Raw genomic sequence first — 22,912 nt, forward strand, 5'->3', positions numbered from 1 at the left:
TTTCCTTCACTATAAAGAAACAATCATGTTTGAGGAGTTGAAGTAGCGGTGGAGAACTGTGGTGAACCCTGCAGTGAGGTGAAACGTGGTGACAACACTATCCCGGTGATATTTCGAAAATGAGAATTGTGAAATATAAGCGAAATATATAAGCAAATATGTCAAATTTGAGCTTTTAATTGTTGCCAATTTGCTGCTTTCCTTGGCTTTATTGACTACAAACATAATATATTGTGCTTTTAAACTGTTTGGTAGGATAGACAAAAATGAGCATTTGATGATGTTGTCACGTTGGGCTTTAGAAAACTCTGACAGGTGATAGAAAAATTGGTTAATCCCTTATTTAGAAAAAGTTGTTAACTGAAACACAGATTTCTAGCTCTTCATTCTATCAATAACACTTAAACCAGTAGCTGAGCTGTAAAGGGTTTTATGGACCAAAGACATACTCTTTGATCCAACAGATGCTCAGCTGTGGAAACATCCTACTGTTCTTCCATATAGTGGTAGTAAGACTGAAGGCCAGTTTTCTGAGTTATTTGTTGCTTCGGTGGAGTCTGGGTTTCTTAGGTCCAGTAATCCTGGTCTTGAGAGATAAACACAACATGTTTTCTACAAACTGCCCACTGCTACTGGCACCAAAACAAAGGAACTCTTTCTGCCAAGTCAACCATTCAAACGCAAGAGAATTGTCATGGGTTTTTATCCCTACACTGCTGGGCCAATTCCATATCCTCCCATTGTGTCTGCTTTCTCGGGGGCTGACTATTTTTAGCTTTGCAATGGGATATTATTAAAACAAACAACTTTCTCAGAGGCAACTCTTGAGATCCCCGTCACTCTGGCTGACATGTCACAAGAGGCCACATCAACACACTCAACGAAACAATACAACCCACAGGAGGCTGAAATGCTGAACTGAAACAGGGATGTGTCTATAAGGCAACTACCACAAGCTACAATGTTTTCCTTTATATTGCAGTCAATGCCCAGCAGTAACCCTTCAAGAAAACTATGAAAATGGAATGGAAAAACAACTTTAGAATTAGGTGGAGTACACCCACTCCATAAATAATAAATCCTCCTGGAGGTTTTTACAGGCCGAGCCAAAGACAAGTCCTCCCCAGGAAGCTGTGGAGACTGCCATTAATATGGTACGTGCCTCAGCCCAGCAGCCTCCATCAAAACTCCTTACTGATAGTAACTGCCAGACTAGCTTGTTCTGAAACTGCCATCATGGAAATCAACAAAGATGGATTCAAAATAGAGAACACAGTAGAAAAGTGACTAAAACATGAGCAACCTAATGCTTTTTATCTAAGATAGAAACAGCTCTGAAGCAAAGCGGTCCTCTCCCGCCTTCAGCATGTTCTCATGGTCATTGACCTTCTCACCACAAAGCTCTCAGGGTGGTTTCATTATATCTCCATCTTGGAAGAATCCGTTTCTCCATGACAGTCCATCTATCCATTTCCTGTCTTCATCTTAATTTAATTAGCCCTATATGCAATGCTTCTGTACTTTCCTCTAATGGTTTAACTGAGTGATACATTAGCAGAGCTAGCATCAACAGAGTATGGGGCTTGCTGCTGCAGGCCGTGTGTGGAATGTCTGGGTCTGGGGCATATCTAACGTTTCCTCTGTGGTTTTTTAGGGGCTACGGCTCCTTTTCTCCTTCTCTCTGGTCCCGGTGCTGCGAGTTTACTGCAGTTCACCAAATAAGGGCATTTGAGGAGGAATGCTGCTTTAGATGGTAGAGCATCTTTCCCTCGGCTAGTGGTGAAAATAGTTTCAGAGGCAACCGATTCAGATTGCACCCTGCTGTCTACTTGCTATAAATATCCGACAATATCATCACTCCCTGGACCTTTTCCCTTCAGGATGATTTAAAATAATCAATATTGAAAAAAGTGTTTGACACAACCACTTTTTTACTTTGATATATGTAGTGACTGGAAGCTGAGAAAAACTGCCTTCCAATGTTTGCCAGAGAATCATTATGACTGAACGGTAGTAGCAAAAAGAGGTCTACATCCTCGTGCTAAAGTAAGAATGACACAAAAGGAATTCACCATGGCGAAAAGCATCCATGCAAGTAGAAAAATGTCTCTCTTGAGTTTATAAGTGTTCCTTATCCAAAGCCTTTATGTTTCTACTTCATGGATGAAGGGAGACATTAAGAACATGAGAGAGCTCAGAAGGAACACATCGTTTTTACTTTTTTGCTTTTTATGGGGAAATAAACACAGACTGGAAAAACAAGCCAGTGATCAAAGTCACACAAGGTGAACACACCTTAAAAAAAAGCCTCTGATGACGTGGGACCCAGCAAATGTCTTGTAACTTTATGGAAACGCAATACCACATTGCCAGGGTATATTTATAATAAGGTCAAGCGCCCAAAGCAGCACTCTCATGGCAAAGCCCTACAAAGGATGAAGGAAACATCTGAATAATGCAGCAAAAGGCGGGAAATTCTGCCTTTTGGCATTTTTGTAACAGTTGTGCAAATATTGCATCTATAAACGTTTTGTACCTTTTAAAAGGCAAGCAGCATTGGTCGTTGGTAGCAGTGTTATATACTGTTTGGCCTTACGCAGATAACATTTAGTTCATTTTAAGCTATGAGCCTAGCAGCCCACCTTCAACAAACAAACTACTTTTGAGAAGCAGGAGACGCTTTTCACTCTTTACGATGCAAGAGCAGAAGGAGTTGATGTGTAAGTATTTTGGTTTAAATCCAACGCTAATAGGGAACCCGATAAAGTGAATTTGTAAACCTTTGGTATGTGTATGGAGAGGTTGAAGCCAACCATCATTGACGATTAAAGAAAGAGCTCTGAGCATCATCAGATATAATGGGTTAAGTTAGTGTTGTTACTCTTCCATTCAGTGGTGGGAATCTTCTCTCACTGTGGCATCCCTAAACTTTCAACTTTGCTAGGCTAGCTAACTGTGAAACTATTCCTTTAAAGCCATAGACAACACCTTGTTCAACCTCAAGTTTACTGTAGATCCCACTTCACAATAAGGCCATGTGTTCTGGAAAAAACACATATATTCTAAATCACAAAAATGAGCCCCGATTGGAAAAAAAAAGACATCGTATTCTATTATTGGCCTTTTAACATTTTGAGAATGTTAGAAAGCTGGGGATCACAATCAGATATAAGGAAAATGGAAGTTGTGCACCTCAAACATGTTCAGGAAAAGGCCTGAAACTATTTAATTTGGAGATGAAATAACAAAGTAGACCTTCCTGCTTGTATTAGTATGAGTGGACTGTTGACGAACAGCCATAGGGAAAATGATCAGATCAAACGAGGCATAAGACAAAGAGATGGGGGGAGGGGTTCTTCTCCAGTGCATAAAAACCACATGTGAGGAGTGGGTTATATGAATATAAACCTCAAACAAATCATATCTGGCCTCCACTGGTGGATCAAGCCATTGGGTAAACAATGGTGAACTTAATAAGATGGAGAATATTAACGCTGTGTTATCAGCTCAGAGGTTTTGGAGAGCGGTTATCCTCAGAGTCCAGAGCACAAAGCGGCCATTTCCCTGACCCACTTTTCCTGCCTTGTGGAGCACATGAAAAGACCAAAGGACAATGAGACAGACGGTTTTGGAATCACTTTTACAATGAGAGGAAAACACAAGTGCACACCAACCTGGGTGTCACTGGAAATACATTACACAGTGGAAACTTGCACACGCACAAACGCAACTGAGTTTCCTCCCATTGTCATCACTGGCAACACAAAGAGATTCACCCAATGGGACTTCAGACGACCAATCATACACAGAGGCAAAGTCGGCTAAGTTACAAAGTTAGCTCATCTCCGTTCCCCTGGCTGTATGACTCACTCACAGGGACACCTGCTGAACAATCTCCTTCATATGAAAGGGCAGACACAAAAACATCTCATCGAGAAATGACGTTAAATACATTGTTGACAAATGTCTCTAGGACCGTTGATCCAAGTTCCTTCACACTTGGCGGGTGTAAAGCAGTGTCAAACTTGCTGCATTGCAAAAGGACCAAATAAAAATGTAAAGTTTATAATAATTAACTTGAACTGTTGCAGAGGTTGCTTGACAACCCTAAACGGTCCCTTTTATAATGGTCAACAGAGTTACTTATTAATGTAATATTTATACTATTATAGAGTACATGGGTTTTATGCTATGACTACTTCATTTCCACCAACTTAATAGATTAAATGTAATGTTGAAGCCAATGCATTTCCCAGGACACACCCTTGAATATTTCACAATAAATCCTTTTGTCATCAACCACTTTATCCCTACTTGCCACATATGGAGGTCGCAATATCAAACATGTTGTATCGATAGCAATACCAGTGAAATTCCACAATTAACTCTACTACAAAAAAACTATGAATCTTATGTATATACACTTGTATACTGATCTTTGATAATAACATATACAGGTCATAATTGCTTCTCTAATATCTATTTTAAACTGCAGTGAAAACATCTCCTTTAAACAACTGTCGGTATTCAGGTTTCTCCCATAAAACTACATTTTACAAGACTAAATATACACATCATGATAACATTACCTTATGTGACGATTTACCTTTCACCAACACTCATTTTTACTGAATACAGCTTGAATACTTCGTAAAGCTGCCTCTAACTTCTAACGGCTAACGTTCACTAGCTCTCCTCCTTAAATTAACACAGGGATATGCGTCATCAGAACGTAGCACGGCATAGCCAAATATTTATTGCTCCTGATGAGCAAGTGGCATCTTGTGTGGAAGCTTCTGCCAACAGTTTAATATTGTTTGTGTGAATGGGTTAATGCTAACCTAGTGAAGTAAAAGCGCTTTAATAAATGATGTTGAAATGAAGAAGTCTAGACTTATTCAGTGTAAACAGTATCCAACCCAAGCAGTGTGTGGCCCCCAGTGTTTACACACACCAGCCTGATCTCCCGGTTCGGGTTTGGTCACCCGTGTCACATTCCCCTAGAGACACACTACCACCACAAACACAGGCTTACAGTTGGCACCACGGGGTGACATCCCATTGTTCACACTCTAAATATGTGAGAAGTTTTCTTTATTGCTTCGATCCATGTTTTCCTGAGGAATCGAAACAACAGCATGGCTGTAACAACTCTGGGAATTTACTATTGAACAACATTATGCTGTCGTGCTTCTACTGGGACATGTCTCCATGCTTTAATGTTCAAAAAGCTCTTTATTTTTCTCATACTGCCTGTGCTGCACCTCTGTTCACCCTCTGTCTGAAACCAGAGCCCAGTCTGCTCTGATTGGTTAGCTGGCCGGCTCTGTTGTGATTGGTCAACCGCTAAGAGATGTGCCACCCCTTAGCCGATCACACACAATGTGTTTGAGCACTAGACAATAGAAGCGCGAGTGTTACATAGTGATGAAATAATGTTAGTGTAGTAAAAAAACGGGTCCAACGGAGAAAATCCTTCTGGAGGGAGCTCTGGGATTTTAGCCTTTGAAGACCATTTAAAAAAACTATAATAGGGCCTCTTCAACAAAAACAAGAACACTGGATGTAAAAATAAATGGTTTATCTACAAAACAAACATGTAACTACTTTTGTTCCACTGCCATAACATCTCTTGCTTCAAAATTGACTTGCCACACTCAGATTTGACAACCTCTTGTCCTATTTGCATAGGCATAACTCACCGATTCGTCCAGGGCAAAGCGCAGACAGCCATGTTCGTACAGCACAAAGAATCTCCGTTGCCATTTCTGTCAGGAGAACAACATGCTATGAGAAAAGTCCATTTTTAAACAGTAGGTGGTATTATAAGAAACAAAAGCACAGACACATTGCTCTTTCTTAATAGACCAAAAACAATTTGGCATTAGAGTTAAGCCTCACTTTCCATTATTTCAGCAGGGGCTATAGGGGCACTCAGTAAAACTTCACAACTAGTGTTCCTACTACAGCCCTCCCCGTACATAATGGGAGGTATTAGCATGGATGTGTTTACATCGTGTGTATACCCATTTAGTGCGCAAAAGCACAGGCCTTAATGCATGCTCTTACCCGGGATCTCTGCATAGGATTGTCAAAGTCAGTTCCCTCAGGGGCCAAACACAGCCATCCACCATAAATAGGTTTAGCCTGTAAAAGAGAGGGGGAGAGAAAAAAGAGCAATTTAGATGATCATTAAAACTGCAAGAGAGTGAGCTAAGGGGGAGGGGAGGGAGACACATAATGTAAATATGACTGTTTGGTTCCAGATATAGCTTCTGTTCTCAAATGAATGTGCAGCCATACACCAGTTATTGAGCCTTTTGGTGAAATACACTCTGGTTAGATGATGACATGCTTTAGTGCGTTTCTTTCCCATTGACCCCGAGAAGATTGATTGACTGACTAGTTGCCAAACAAACATCTAACCACAGTTCTCGACTTCCACCAGCTTTGTCAGTCCAACAGGGACAGAAAAGTTCAAAGACGTGGAAACATATTAACTAAGAGCCCACTCCCATGGTTTGCTCTGTAAAACTTCTGCTCTTTGCGCTCCATTACTGATGACAGTCCCTCTGCCTGAAGTGTTAACCATTAGCAAAGCAGCTCTCATTCCAGCGCTCACTCCCCCACCTCTATTCCAAACCTTTTTCTGGAAGGCAGAGGGATCTGATTATTAAGTCTACTTTTCTATACTGCTCCGTGTCACTGCAGGCCTGTCATAAAGCTATACGTGCCGTGTTTGAACCTGTATAGACGTGCCTACTGTAGGAAGGCAGTTTGACTAAAACCATTACAAAATATATTACTTTAGTTGCATTTTGTGACCTACCAAAGTAAAATAAATCTGGTAAGTTGGAAGAAGTTGGCCAAACTATTTCACCTATGATCTCTTGCCCTGCATACACATGAAACATGATAACTTCCTCTCCACCTAACCACTAACCTCAACCCATCCAATCGTGTATTGCTTTCTGCAGATTATATTATTAATCTCTTTCATAACACCAGGCTTTTGATATTTCAAAGTGAAGTCAATAGATTAAAATTGACTGAATAATTGATTGAATTGAATCAAAACCGTTTTCATTGATGCTTTACATTTTGAAATACTAGTATTTACTTTACGTGTTGGTGTAAAAAAAAAAGTATGACAAACTGGTAAGAAAAATGAAAAATGATTTACACTTAGCATGATTTCTGAATTATTGGCATGTAGTCCATCAGTTTTCTGACCCATAGCTAAACACGTAGCCGGTGTGATCGCTCAAATGGTCCTATTCAAATGATGTGTACTATCTGTTCCTATAGTGGTGGCCCCGTCTGCTATCTTCTACTCCAATGCGATTTTTTTAATTAAAGACAGCCCTGGCCACAGAATAAAAAGCACAAATGGATGTTCCGAGTTTGAAAAACTTCGGAATTTAGTGGATAGTTGAAAAGAACAGAGCCATTATTAATTTGTAGGGTACACCTTAGGTTACACCATGAGATGTCACAGTGTCCGTTTGACAACAACAGGGCAATAAACACAATTTGCATCACACACTACAAGGTACTTTTCACACTAATAGTGCACTTGCATTTGTTTTGATTTACCAACACAGTGCGGTGCATTCCATTACAATCCAAATCCAGTTTCGTTTCTCACCACCATAGCTTTAGATGTTGAAGCTGGGACAACCTATATTGAGCCATGTTTTGCTGCTTCGGTACAATTCCTATACTCTTTCATTATAGCCAAACACACTCTACAGGTATGCTCATTGACATATTTGTTTTACTGCTGCCAGACATCTGCAGAACAATTAATGTGAATTATCGCAGCTCCTTACTGTCAATAAAAGATAAAGGCAATTCCTTGGCAGAGCTTCAATCAGCGCTGTTACTGTGCTTGGCAGCGCCTAAAAGCATAAACATGACATTCACACCTAGTGTTGTCTGAAAAGTGACACATAAATGAGGGAGCATTGACAGCAATATCTAAAGATGCCCAGTATCTATTTCCAGTCAAAACTATGTAGTATGTGAACAGTGTGTATAGGACAATCTGGGTTTTTTTTGGTGTTATCATGGTCATAGTTCAGCATGTTCATTCTAGCAGGGGGCCACTGACCAGGAAGTGGGTGTCTAAAACAAATGCATCTGGGTGTGACAGGGGACCCATGTGAAAGTAACTCCCTTGTCACAACAGTGATCCTAAATTCAAAGGCCCTTATAGAAACAGCCTGAGGCAGAGTCATAGTCTATATGGCCTGAAGTCATGGCGTCTATGTTTGAGTAATGAAAACAGACCGCAGTCAGTAACTGTCGGAACATATGGTACTTGTAATTAAAGCTATAGGCTCTGTAAAGTTTGCTGGGTATCCTTATAACCTCACATGGTGGGATGTTGAGCAGCAGCCACTTTGGAACTCTACTCTGATTTCCCAACCCTCGACTTCCTTTCTCTACTCATGTGTCCTGATCCACTCCTTGAGATTCCATCACATCCCACGTACATGTAAACCTAAAACCTGCCTGCATCCTCCATCACTGCCCAGCCTCCCACCACCACTGCAGGAAAGGGTGATCCTTTTCCTCCAACAATGTATTATACGTTGGAGACAACAGACTTGGAACTCAAGGGGACATCCTCCCCCAGACCACCTTTTATTCTAGCAGAGTTTGTTTATAGACGATACTGTGCTTCTGACATTCAGCTCTATTACAATTCACAACTTTTCCAAATGGGCAATCCACTTCAAGGCTCCAGGATTCCTTTAGTTGGCAGATATTTAATGTATCAAAAGTGACCTAATATTAGTACTGTCAACCAAGAGGATACAAACACAGGACAGAAAGAATCCATCAAGTTAATGTGTTTCAAATAAGCCAAAACATTTTGAGTGCTAGAGCAGGAGCAGCTTCAAACTTGAATTTAATCTATGGCTCAAATTCACTTAGCCAAATCACCTATTCATGGTGTTTTAACAACATTATGCAGCTTTAGAGAAGCCTTCTATTCACTGGGTTATTGAGTTTATCTCCTCTTAGTCAGCCCGTATCAGTTTCTGAACACTGGGAACCTTTTACAAAGCCTTAGCATGGGCCTGTGGAACAAGGCTCAGAAGTTTTACACTGTTTATGCAGCGTTACATAATGCAGCTTTAGCCCGGTAATGGCCTGGTGCATATTCGTAACTGGTTCGAGAACTGTCCAGACAGAATCCTTACAAAACCAGCTTCTGCAACAGAGCTCCCTGTGAGCTGTTTGGATAACTGACAGACGGGAGACATTTTAACTGCCTCTTGGCGACTGTGACAACACTGATGAGCAAAGGACTGGTGGAATATCTTTTTAGAAGGCCAGGGCGGTAAGCCTATCTGGTTCCTGGCCGTGGAAGAGAGCATGGCCAGGTCGCAGGAAGATTAGAGGAAGTGATATAACCATAAGCCGTCTATCCTGACTCAGGAGTCTCATATATGAAGGGTTAACATTCAATACACTCAGTGCAGCAAGCAACACACATTGAAAAAAAATAATTAAGTGTGTTCCCCCCACACACACACATCCTCTTCGAAGAGGAAAGGAGGATGCTGACGTTGCCGTTTGGCTCTTGAGCCGTGTTCAAGGTCCCATATGGGTCCCGTGTCTGGGATCAATTACAGGATACAACTGAGACTAAACTTATGATCCAATACAAAGAAACAGGGACTCTGAAAACATGTGTATGATAGGATCTCCAGTTCTCCTCAGCTGAATAGGGCTTTATATAAGCTTTGCTCAACTTATATTTGTTGTTCTTCAATCAGATCCCTATTAGCTTCCACATATTGGTCACCGGTCTGTATGGGGTACACACTAAAAACAAACAACTGTAGATAAACAACAGCTGAGGGTTACACAATCAATCACAGAGACTAAACTGCTGGCAAATGCAGCCATTGCAGTCAGACAAATCCACAGGAATTCACTTTCACCACAAATGGAAAGATACATGCATAAAAAGGAAGAAACCATAAAAAGCTTTAACCAAAATAAACACCCTTACTGTCTCTACACATAGCTCTAATGTCATCTTTCAACCATCCTACTTTAACATTGATTTGGCTATCTACAGACATGTGTTTAGACACCATGTTGTCACTATAAGTAACTTATTAGGAGGTGGTCTTTTTCAATGTACAAAATAATCAATACTAGAGAAAGAAAGGTGTTTTAAAGCTACAAGGATTAGCTTCAGCCTACATTTGTATGAGCTTGTCAAGCTGGTTACAGAGTTACCAGCACATTTTATTTTTTTACTTGAAGTTTAGCTGCAACAACAGTCCTTTAAAATCATGATCTCCTTGGCAGCCAAGGAGGGGCTTTAAACGATAAAGTAAGAATACAAAATGAGTGGTGGAAAGTAACCAAGTACATTTAAGTAATACTTTATACTTTTAATCTACTACATTTTAGAGGCAAATGTTTTACTTTATGAATACTCCACTACAACTATTCTACAGATGCATTTACTTGTTACTTCATAAATTCAGATTTTAACACACAATACTTAGGAAAGACTTTTAAAATGTGAATATTTGGCAGAGATAAACCATCTATCATTATGTTTAAGTAACTCAAACTATGAGTGGGTTAACAGAAACAGCAATTTTGCTAAGACATTTTTTTTGCAAAAATATTTCAACATTCCAGCTTCTTAAATATGAAGACTTGTTGCCTTTGCTTTTAGAATATGTTAATATTTGTCAGGGAAATTTTTCTGCAATAAGTACTTTTATTCCTAATTATTTAAGTACATTTCCCCAATCGTACTTAAGTATGACTCTTATTGCAGTATTTTTCCAGGAAATTTAGTATTTTTCCAGTGTGATATTAGTACTTTTTCTCAAGTAAATAGCCTGAATACTTTTTCCACCACTGATAACACCGTTAATAATATAGTGACAGTCTTTACCTGGGTCAGGTCCTGGTCCGTCAACAGATGTAACTCCCGTGGTTTGAAGCAGTTCTGACATTTACTTTTGTTGAAGAAGTTCGCCTGGAATTTCCTACAGGGGTTTTCTTTTGCGGTAGACATTTTTATTTCAGCTCTTTTTGTTTGACTTTCTGGGATAATTTCTCTTATGTATATTTCAATGCCGCTGGTTACTTTTGCGTCTCTTCTATCCCAACTTAGAAAAAGCTCCAGTACTCCAATACATTTTGAAAGCACACAGACCAAACAGCAATTGTCCAGGGTTCAAATTAAACGCTCCTTTTGTCTGTTTATCCAATTACTGCTTCCCAATAAATAACCACCGCCTGCCATCAAGCCAGCCTTCTCATCACTCCAGTGATGGGTGCTTCTCAGTCCATGGCCTGCAACCACAAAGCGGAGATAGGTGGCTAATATCCTGTTAGCTTGCCAGTGGGTCTCCAAATCAATGAGGTGATTGCTTACGCCACACATACAGGATTTGCACAGTTCTCGCCTTCAAGCTCCGAGGCGATAGTGCCAACAACAGACTCCCATGTGAAGGATAAAAGAAAGCTTGCAGTCAGACAGCAGGCTACTCTCCCAGCAGTCACTCCATACGAAGTTCATCCACCGCTAGCCCAGTCAGCTAACTTGAAGATAGGCTAATGAAAAGCTCTCCTGGCTGGCGTATTTAACTTGACTTTTACAGAGGAGACGGTCCGTAAATCCTGAGTGCTCCAGCGCTTTTCTTACAGGGAGAGACGCTGCATGCAGGGGAAGCACCTCTTGGCCAGTCACAGAGGGCTAAAGCGTCATTTAAGGGTTGGTTCCATTACTAGCCTTGTTAGCAGCAATAGGTTTATTTTCTTCTTTACCAAAGGAGAGCGAGGGGGGAGAACACACACAAGCTCATGGAATTCTGTTGTGGAGTCTCGCGAGAACTGCGCACTGTCACCGCCCACAGCGAGACTACAGTTACTGTACTATTTTTTTAAACAATAACCGTCTGTAATAAAAACCCTCGATTAAATTACTTTATAAATATAGTTTAATTCTTAATTTAGGTAAAACAATTATAACAATAATGTAGCTAAAACACTTAGCAAGCACCAACATGTTAATCAAAGTAAAATTAGCCTACAGAGGTGAAAGAAGTATACCAAGGTAAGATATATATTATTCAATTATTATTATACATTACACTTCATTAAAATAAAAAGGGATGGATTCATAGGGTTATGAACTATTAGCAGCTAAATGTGCATAAAGTAGCCTATTTTACAACTATCAATTGGCTTATCATCATAAATAACTTCCAGCATTTAACACTTTAAATATCTATATTGTGCTGTGTGTCAAGGAGGGGTTACTGCTCACTTTTTTATGAACAGTTTGGTATTGTATTCTATGATAATGCCAAGCTAATAATATATTTTGTGTGTCAATTCTTAATTTGCCTATTACTGGATTATTTCTGGTGTGTTCATGTGTACATAGGTTGAGCTAATTTTCACCAATTGATATGTTGGTAGATAGTTACATTTGCACAGTAACGTATTTATCTGTCAAGTATAACATTTTCTCTATATATTTTTTTTAAAGGTGCTTGAGTTTGATAATAATGTAATATTGGAATATCCAAGAATAGTACAAGTACCTCAAGTACAGCACTTTGTTTTTCTAGAATTACCTAATGAATTAGATTTAATTAAGTGAGTCAGCCAGATGAAAAGTCAGAGTAAAGCAGTTTAAAAGCTGTATCCTAACATAGGAAATTGCTTTAACAAATAATATATGGTTTGGAAAACGTACTTAAACAGCTTTATTATGCGAACACTTGCCCCATAAATCAACTCAGACTATCACTTGTCATCCATCCTTGCATGCTGGCAACAAGGGGACATGCCTCGGCTACCACACACGTCTGTGTATTAATGGCTGACTGCAGCAGAGGCTATTATAGGCAGCAGGTTCCACTGGACAGCAGCGGGACGGACGGACGGACAGGGGGACAGAGCTGTGTGAATGGACAAGGGACATTAGAGGGAAAAGGGCGTCTGTTACCTAACTAAATCCGGGAAAAACAACAGCCAGTCCTGCTGAAGGATTAGCACCCTGTTCATGATGTAAGTGAACCAAGAATAACACAGATTACAGGTGTGTGTGTGTGTGTGTGTGTGTGTGTGTGTGTGTGTGTGTGTGTGTGTGTGTGTGTGTGTGTGTGTGTGTGTGTGTGTGTGTGTGTGTGTGTGTGTGTGTGTGTGTGTGTGTGTGTGTGTGTGTGTGTGTGTGTGTGTGTGTGTGTGCGTGTGTGTTGCGTGGTTGCTGTAGATTTGCACTCACTAACTGACTAATCCACTGGGATCCAATCATGTGCCAGTTCAAATATCAGGCTGAGGGGGAAAGTGGGTCTCTGGAGTCATCATAAATACCAGTTTTTGTGTGGATTAAGGGTTTATTTAAATGTATTTTCACAAGTTACAACTAATATCCCTGAACAACTAAGGGCAACTGAGGTCGTCCATTACTTGTGAATGTGAGCCTCCTCAATTGCCCTCTCTTGGGGTATCATATGACAATATCCGGGAGGTGTCATAGTGAAAGGAATTATTTGGCGGCAGGGAGCAACAATATATTTTTAGCTGTTCTCAATCTCACTTTACATGGACAGTGTATGCCACCAAAAGTAAATTATGACATTATAGCCCACTCTGTAACCTAGCAGAAAAACTTTTTTTCTATGACAAAGAAGTTTGTCATAGCTAAGCAAATATAGTTACACATATGGTAACTATACAAATCGGATATTTGTCTGTAAGTATCTATAGATATATGGGAAGGACAAATGACTCTAGACAGGGAAGTACATCTTCTGTAATGAAGGGCTACATTTATTGTTGTAAAAAGCTAATTTGTGATATCCAAACAGATTTAATTCAACACTGGTAATTGTAATATTGTGAAGCTGCAGACAAACCACATGATTCTGCATGAATTCAAACAATAAAATAATCAATAATATGAGTTAATCTGTTTTCTTATGGTTGGTTTGAAAAAATGTGCAGGTATACAATCAGTAGCAATATAGATCTGATACATCTGTAAGTATCTTTAGGCATGGACAGGACATTGTGGCTTAAGGCTTATCTTGCTATGGCATTTTATTTAATGTCCACTTAGAGCAATAGTTTGTAATTTGCACATTCACTTTGTTGCCAATGTAAAAGAAGGCAAGAAATATTGCTTTACATTTAACTCTTATAGTTTTATAAATAGAACACTATTTTACACAGAAACCTTAATCTTTTTGTAGATCTTGTTTCGTAACAATTCATCAAGGTTTACTCATTTGCTATTGCAGAAACATTTATTAATTTACTTGTTTGAATTCTATATTCAAAAGAGGAATTATTAATGAAGAAAACATAGAGAACCTCCTTTTAGCGTTCAGGTAACTGAGCTGTGTTTGGCATGTCCTTTTCTGTTTTTGACACTGTAGTCTGTTTACACCACAAGCCACTCCTTGGGAGACCACTGAACCTGATCCCACATGTCCTGTCAGCTCAGACTGCAGGCTCTTCTGATGCAGGTCAGTACTGTCTGTAGCTGTTTCCAGGACTGATCCTGTGCCCTCTTCCCTACAGAACATGGCCCTGCTCTCCGTGGTGGTGTTGCCCCTACTGATCGTCGTGGCAGCTGGGGTGTACTACATCTACAATGAGGTCATACACTTCATGTCCCAGTCCATAGTGCGAAACAAAGTGGTGGTCATCACTGATGCTGTGTCTGGGCTGGGAACTGGTACATCTCCTTACTGTTTTACATTTTAAAACCAACATCTATTGCCATAAAGGTTTTGGTTTGTCCTGCCTGTCAAAATAAGGTGTCAAAGTCAAATTCCATGAACTTTCACTACACTTGTAGTTCTTGGGAGTTTAGGAACAATTCACTTTCAGGAATTTTGTGTTAAAACTATGAATACAGTAGCTATATTGAAGACAGATTCAATAGTTTGATATGTCAGGAAATACCCGTCTTTAGCTTTGAATCTCTATCGATACCAGTCTGCAATAGCTGTACGTCAAATATCATGCAATAGCAAGATGGCTGTTAGCCTAGTATAAGACAGAAAGCACAGGGAAATAACCGAGCTAGCCTGGCTCTTTCCAAATGTCAAATTATTAGTTTTTTATTCATCTTCATCAACAAATGAACTGAGCTTTTATTTTTCATCGTTGGAAAGAGGCTATAGCTGTTTCCTGCTTAGGCCTACAAAGTCTTAATGCTAAACTAAGCCCACTGTGTGTATCAATATTTTTATTTCAATCTAATCCAAGTAAAAGAAAATGCAAAAGCCTAAAAGGAGGTATACAAACTAGTCTGACACCTAACTCTTCTTTACAGGATGTATTATTAAGTGTAACTTTAGAGCTGGAGGCCATATTTCTTTCTTTGGTCAAGTGAGAAAATAAGTGTATATAAAAACATCTTCTATTAATCGTTTACATAAGGTAACGTTATTCACTAGTTATTTTTCTTTCCGTTCAGAGTGTGCCCATCTCTTCCATAAGGGTGGTGCCAGACTGATCCTGTGTGGGAATACCTGGGATAAACTGGAGTCTCTGTATGACCAGCTGACCAACGACTCTGACCCCAGCCAGGTGAGGAAATAAAAGATATTAAAATAATGTATGATGGTATTTCAATATGAAGAATCATAAACTCGACCCTCCCAAACTAAAACCATTACTTGATTAGTGTTGGTGATTCCTTTTTTGGCAGCTGAGAAACAAAATGTATTTGCTGCGTTATTATGTTATGTCTGTTAGTGTACACTGGGAACTTTGTCGGTGCAATGACTAAATACCTTTCCAGAATCAACAAAAGACACCAACAAGATTGGTTTAAGCAGGATTGTAAAAGGCTCTGTCCTTGTTTTTGTGATAATCCTCTGCTGTGTCGCCAGCTCCCACATCACCACTTCCACCTTCTGTCAACACCATAGCAGGATATCCTCTCTCACACCATGCTGTCCTCCATGTGTCTCCTATATACAGGAAAGAGCAGATGTGTGCATTATCACTGACAGGAAGTGATAGCTAGGTTAGATCTTTTTTCTGTTATATAAATATATTTTCATGATATGATGGCATACTAGCCTCGTTATTACTATCCAACAAGTGATTCAGTTTTAACAACAACATTTTTTGTTAGAACGCATCACTTGATTTTTATAAATGTAATACCATTTACGACAATATTGATGAGGCTCGTTAGGAAGGAAAACTACAGATATATATTTTATTATGTAATTTAAGTCTTTTTTGTAGAAAGAAGACAATAGAGGGATCCCATGGAACAATGTGCAACAACGATAGCGAACATTGTGGTTCATGGAGAGCACTTTTTTACCTTAACTCGATCAAATGTTTTTGTAATGAAAAAAAGTCTGTGACCTTTATTGGTGACACATTTTTTGCTGGTTTACATTAATTAAGTATGCTTATATAATGGTTAGGATAAGACATTGAATATATTTCCAATGTCAATATCATTGAAGTCCTAATTTGAATAAATAATTAATATAATATTCAATATTAAAGCATTACATATTTAGCTGGACAAGCTAACCTGGGATATCCCATCAGGTTTAATTAAACACATACAGGCTATTTTAAATTGGCCCTCAGCTAATTCAAACGGATAATGTCATATGGCCCACAAATGAAACTTGTGTTTGTCTTATATTGTACTTAAATATTAGTCAAGCTCAAGAAAATATGTAAACATATACTACACTGTTTTCATAAGTTAATGAGCACCACATTTCAAATAAATTCAGGCAATTAAAGTTGAAAACATTTCTAACAAATCGAAGTTATATAAAACAGCCCAATAACTGATTTATATAACAAGCTTGAAATATACCCTTCATTTTCCCCTTAGTATAAGCATTACATTTGATTGATTTTGCTAACTTGTAACCTAACTTAAGAGGCAATATATTCCAACTCTAGTAAGGCGCCCAGACCTTCCTCTATTTTTCTGTATTTGGCCCTCGCTGAAAAACGTTTGGACACCCCTGTTGTAGAGCTTCATAATAGACCAAGGTATTCCTCATACAAAGAAACCATGAAATAATCAATAATATGAGTTAACCTTTTTTATTTTTGTCGAAGGGTGTAGTTTGACATTTTGCGATACAGGTTTACAGTTAAAATTGTTTTGAAGTTATCATTTCACTTTCAGCAAGAAACTATTAAACAATAATAACTTAGAGAAATACTAACTTAGTAAAATAATGTAGTAATAATATGAACATGTGTGACAAACAGCAATTTATACAATCCCGTGTCTCCCCAGACATTTGCCCCAAAGCTGGTGATCCTGGACTTCAGCGACATGGACAGCATGGAGGATGTGGTGTCAGAGGTGGTGGATTGTTACGGCTGTGTGGATGTGTTGATCTGTAACAGCAGCATGAAGCTGAAGGCCCCGGTGCAAAGTGTCTCCCTGGAAATGGGCAGAAACATCATGGACATTAACTACTTCGGCCCCTGCACTCTGGCTAAAGGTGGGCTGGACCTTCCTGAGAAAACCATCAGCGCTGTTATTTCTATGATGTGGTTTTATCGTCATCTTTTTTATCAAACTGCTAATCTGTCCCAATTACGCAGGCATTATTCCAACAATGATCTCGAGAAGATCCGGGCACATTGTACTGGTCAACAGTATCCAGGGAAGACTGGCTGTCCCATTCAGAAGTTCATGTGAGTTTCCAACAAACTTTTTTTTCCTTCTAGTTTTTATTGTTTTCAATCATTACATGTCAAACCAAACCTTGTACATGTACATGCACACATAGAAAGATATTATACTGCTATTTATACAAATACAATTGATTAAAAAAACTAAATGCAGTTTGGAGTTGTATTCTCATAAGTTTGTTTGGTTTATCTTGTTCTTCTACTAAGTCTGTTGTCTTATTAGTATTCTATATTGCTGGTTTAATTCCTGAATAATGATCATTTCTCCCATTTTTCTCCAAAGTGTCAGTTTATCCATTATATGGATTTCTCTCTCCATTGCTTTTGAGTAGTTTACTTTGATGGATTTTTTTCCAGCTATAAACATATTTGACAGGATATCTTTCCTAAATTTGGACATTTTCTTAACAGAAATGACCCCGACAGAGTACCATTTAATTAATAGGAGCATCGTACCCTAGCATTTTTTGCAAAATTTGGTGTATGAATTCTCAAAACTTTATTTCTGTATATATTCATCAAATAAACATGTATTTCTTCATTTGTGTGTGTATCCGATGGTCCTGTCACTTACGCATTAAAGATTTACGTAAAAATGTTGTAATTTGAACCCTAGGCATTTTTTCCAAGAACCTCCCCTCCATCTCCATGAATAGATGATTGATGTCATTTCAACATGCTTTGCCAATCATTGTCAGAAATCTTTGTGTTGAAACTCATCCAATTTAAAGCAGTTAACATACAGCTTAATGTACAGATCCTAAATATAAATTAATTATATCAATAAAGAACTTATATAACTATTACCTGTTGAATGTAAATAGATGTGGTTTCAATATGATGCAACAGAAGTCTTCCTGTAGCCGAAAACAGTTAAAGTATGTCATCTGCAATGTGTGGAATGAGCTTCTTTACAACTGTGACACACCTCTTTGTGTGTGAACAAGAGTTAATGTGTGTGTGTGTGTGTGTGTGTGTGTGTGTGTGTGTGTGTGTGTGTGTGTATAACCTTTCAGATGCTGCATCTAAGCATGCTGTGCAGGCCTTCTTCGACTGCCTGCGGGCCGAAGTGAAGGAGTATGGGATAGAAGTGAGCACCATCAGTCACACCTTCATCAACGCCTCCGAACCGCCACCTGGGGAGGTGCCTGCCCCGAAAACAAACGCTGTGGCTGCATGTGAGTAAATGAATCGGAATGGAAGACACTCACAGGGTAATGATTTATGAGTGAAGCAGTTGCAGTTTTAATTCAAATGTAAGTGCAATGAAGTAGTGTGGAAGTAAAACACGCACAACTTTTTAGAGGAGAGAAAAACAAACCAATAAAATAAAATTATAATTTTTAAATGTTTCGAATATCAGTTTTTTGTTGACTACTCTAAATGTATTTGTTCTTCCACAGTCATCCGCAGCCAGTTGGTCCACGGTGTGCGCCCCTCTGTCCTGGCAAATGAAATAATGCAAACGGTAAACAGGAAGAAGAAGGAGGTGGTGCTGGCCCACCCCATCCCCAGGGTGGCCCTCTACCTCCGCTCCCTCTTCCCCTCCTTCCTCTTCGCTGTGCTGGCTGCAGGAGCCAAAGACTCAGTCCTGAATGAGCAGATGCAGTAAGAGAATGGGAATCATGAAGAGATGTGAAATTAAGGATTGTGTGGAAATGGTAGATAATTAGTATGTGCTTGACTTAAACTGGATCAAAAGCTGGGCAAAGCATGCAACCCTGAGGGGACCCCAGACCCTTAAGGCTCCAGGGTTATCATATGGCAATATGTGTGGCACTTTTAAGTTAAGATTTTTTACAAATCAAACCCTGTTTATCATTATTTATGGTCTTACACATGTACATGTACATTCTGTTATGACCTCTCTATATAGTCCATTGTTTCCATCCTGCATTCAATTTACCTCCACGTTCAAAACAATGCATGTGCACAATTCAGTGCTACTGTGTGTATTTCTTTATATCAGCATCATTGTTTATTGTTAAGTTCTCCTATGGCTATATAAAAGCAAACAGAGAATATTCATCTTGAATGTGACCTTGTATTTCACTTTATCAGCATAAAATATTGATGTCATGCACTTTATTTACAAAAAACTGTACATGCAGAGTATTCACTGTCGGATTTGCAGGTAAAAAGCCAGTATGCAGAGATTTGTGTCACAGATGTGATGAACCAGCTAAACCCCTAAAACTACTTCTAATGTGAACACGTTCATTTACTTATGTTCCATTTTGAGATCGTTGTTTCCTTATGAATTTCAATGTCATGACACTTTGTGAAAGCAAAGCAAAGGCAATAAAGACAAGATAAGAAGTTGTAGAACTTAAAAGTTTAAGGTAAATAAAGGCAAAATAAAGATGGTGGAAATTCCACACTTTGTCACCTTCTGGTAAGAAAAGAACAAATCTACAAGCTTCAGATCAAAGTTGTGTTATTTGATAAAGAGAAGAACATCTAACAGTATCAAGTTCCAGCTTGAAGGCCAGCTAACCTGCACAACCAATGTAGTACAAGGATCTGACCCTGATCAAACATTGAACAAGACTCTTAAAGGGAAGGAAGACAAAAATGGGAAGGGGAATAGCCAATGAAATTCTACATTACAGGTTATTGCAAGATTGCTGTCTGGACGGGGGTTAAGCTTTGACATTGTAAGTATAACCGATTATAATTTGCCTGACAATGGTCACGGTGGCACACTTCTGTCTGTTTAAAGCCTGAGAACAGAAGGTTGCAAGTCTTTTGTATTAAACGTGTGAAAAGACTGGGTTGGACAGCCGTAGTTTACATAGAACTGATACATTTAGACTGTGAGACAAGAAACCCAAAGCAGAATAAAACACATCATAGTGACATATATACAATTAAAATAGACACATGATCATTTCTATGATAGTAACTGCACCAGCACTTCCTATGGTTTGGGTTTTTTGAAGCAAATGTACCTGGAGGATTCTTGATGAGTTGTATCTTCACGGTTGAAAGTATTATTGTAAGTTGCTTTGGATAAAAGTGTTGAATGCTGCATTAGATGTAATGTACTGAAATTGTTGCAGGAATAAAGAGAAGGACCCCATATTGTTAGAGCAGACTGGATTGCATTTCACTGGAGTTGAAACTTTCATGTGACAAATAAAATTGCTTAGTTATCCGCATTTATGATGTCTTGGTTTCCCTCTTTCAAAAGATAATTTGAATTTAGACATTAAATACGAGTGTCATGTGTTCATATACAGTACAGTAGGTTACTGGGCCATACCGAGGCTGTACTACCATGTTATCTATAACAAACAGCGACGCATTGTGACCGGTACCCAAATATTAATTATCCCAGTGAAATGGAGCATGAGTTTAATATCTAGCTATTTTCTTAATATTCCGCATGTACTGCCTGATAGACATTGCGTCCACAAAGAGTTGAATATAGTATACGCTGTTGTGGCTTTTGGGATTCTAACGGTGATTTATACATATTGGATTACACCATGATCCTTCACTGTGCCTATATACAGACGTGGATAAAATTGTTGGTACCCTTCCGTTAAAGAAAGAAAAACCTACAATGGTCACTGAAATAACTTGAAACTGACAAAAGTAATAATAAATAAAAATTAATTGAAAAATAACGAAGGAAAACCAGACATTGCTTTTGAATTGTGGTTCAACAGAGTCATTTAAAAAAACTAAATAATGAAACAGGCCTGGACAAAAATGATGGTACCCTTAAATTAATATTTTGTTGCACAACCTTTTGAGTCAATAACTGCAATCGAGCAACATTGTAACTCTCAATGAGACTTCTGCACCTGTCGACAGGTATTTTGGCCCACTCCTCGTTAACAAACTGCTCCAGCTGTCTCAGGTTTGAAGGGTGCCTTCTCCAGACTGCATGTTTCAGCTCCTTCCACAGATGTTCAATAGGGTTTAGATCAGGGCTCATAGAAGGCCACTTAAGAATAGTCCACCGTTTTGTTCTGAGCCATTCTTGGGTGTTTTTAGCTGTGTGTTTTGGGTCATTATCCTGTTGGAGGACCCATGACCTGTGACTAAGACCAAGCTTTCTGACACTGGGCAGCACATTTCGCTCTAGAATGCCTTGATAGTCTTGAGATTTCATGATACCCTGCACAGATTCAACACACCCTGTGCCAGATGCAGCAAAGCAGCCCCAGAACAATACAGAGCCTCCTCCATGCTTCACAGTAGGTATAGTGTTCATTTCTTTGTGTGCTTCATTTCTGCGTCTGTAAACGTAGAGCTGATGTGACATATCAAAAAGTTCCAGTTTTGTCTCAGCTGTCCAAAGGACATTCTCCCAGAGGCTTTGTGGCTTGTCAACAAGCATTGTGGCAAATTCCAGTCTCACTTTTTTATGATTTGCTTTCAAAGTGTTGTCCTCCTCGGCCATCTTCAATTAAGTCCACTTTGGCTCAAACAGCGGCGGATGGTGCGATCTGACACTGACGTACCTTGACCTTGGAGATCACCTCTAATCTCTTTGGAAATTGTTCGGGGTTCTTTGGTTACCATTCGTATTATCTGTCTCTTCAATTTGTCATCAATTTTCCTCTTGCGGCCATGTCCAGGGAGGTTGGCTGCAGTCCCATGGACCTTAAACATCTGAATAATATGTGCAACTGTAGTCACAGGAGCAACAAGCTGCTTGGAAATGGTCTTATAGCCTTTACCTTTAACATGCTTGTCTATCATTTTCTTTCTAATATCCTGAGACAACTCTCTCCTTAGCTTTCTGTGCTCTTTGTTCAGTGTGGTACACACCATGATACTAAACAGTACAGTGACTACTTTTCACCCTTTAAAAAGGCAGACTGACTGATTACAAGTCTGAAGACACCTGTGATGCTACTTACAGGACACACCTTAGTTTAACATGACCCTGTGGTCAAATTATTTCCAGTCTTTTCTAGGGGTACCATCATTTTTGTCCAGGCCAGTTTCATTATTTTTTTAAATGATTCTGTGGAACCACAATTCAAAAGCAATGTCTGATTTTCATTTGTTATTTTTCAACACATTTTTATTTATTATTACTTTTGTCAGTTTCAAGTTATTTCAGTGACCATCGTGGGTTTTTCTTTCTTTAACGGAGGGTACCAACAATTATGTCCACGTCTGTAAGTTGTTAGTAGCCGTAAACCGTATGTCACTTCAGTCATTTACATCCCATAGTAGACAG

The 22,912-nt window shown here is 39.1% G+C and overlaps 2 protein-coding genes and 1 long non-coding RNA gene across 5 annotated transcripts in view; 1 reads left to right on the plus strand and 2 right to left on the minus strand.

Moving 5' to 3' along the window:
- The window catches only part of mprip (myosin phosphatase Rho interacting protein), a 39,770-nt gene extending 27,926 nt beyond the window's left edge, over positions 1–11,844 (minus strand). For 2 of the 3 annotated variants that reach the window (XM_063893534.1, XM_063893535.1), the window contains exons 1-3: positions 10,940–11,844; positions 6,070–6,147; positions 5,703–5,768 (exon numbers count right to left, since the gene is read on the minus strand). In XM_063893534.1, coding sequence (XP_063749604.1) covers positions 5,703–5,768; positions 6,070–6,147; positions 10,940–11,062 — 267 coding nt within the window. In that variant the 5' untranslated portion in view covers positions 11,063–11,844. The remainder of the gene's footprint in view (positions 1–5,702; positions 5,769–6,069; positions 6,148–10,939) is intronic. The other variant, XM_063893536.1, reaches the window with a different exon arrangement.
- dhrs7cb (dehydrogenase/reductase (SDR family) member 7Cb) lies at positions 11,399–20,870 on the plus strand. The gene is made up of 8 exons (XM_063893538.1): positions 11,399–11,413; positions 12,840–13,068; positions 14,587–14,743; positions 15,491–15,603; positions 17,306–17,516; positions 17,620–17,712; positions 18,726–18,887; positions 19,113–20,870. The coding sequence occupies exons 3-8, from the start codon at positions 14,590–14,592 to the stop codon at positions 19,319–19,321; spliced, it is 942 nt and encodes a 313-aa protein (XP_063749608.1). The 5' UTR covers positions 11,399–11,413; positions 12,840–13,068; positions 14,587–14,589; the 3' UTR covers positions 19,322–20,870.
- On the minus strand, positions 17,091–21,299 carry LOC134870976 (uncharacterized). Its single transcript, XR_010166625.1, has 2 exons — positions 18,719–21,299; positions 17,091–17,455 (listed from the first exon to the last, which is right to left on the minus strand). It is a non-coding gene; the product is annotated as an uncharacterized LOC134870976 (long non-coding RNA).
- Positions 21,300–22,912: the final 1,613 nt, after the last annotated feature.

This window comes from Eleginops maclovinus, chromosome 10 (assembly GCF_036324505.1).
Source record: "Eleginops maclovinus isolate JMC-PN-2008 ecotype Puerto Natales chromosome 10, JC_Emac_rtc_rv5, whole genome shotgun sequence".
Taxonomy (NCBI): Eukaryota; Metazoa; Chordata; class Actinopteri; order Perciformes; family Eleginopidae; genus Eleginops; species Eleginops maclovinus.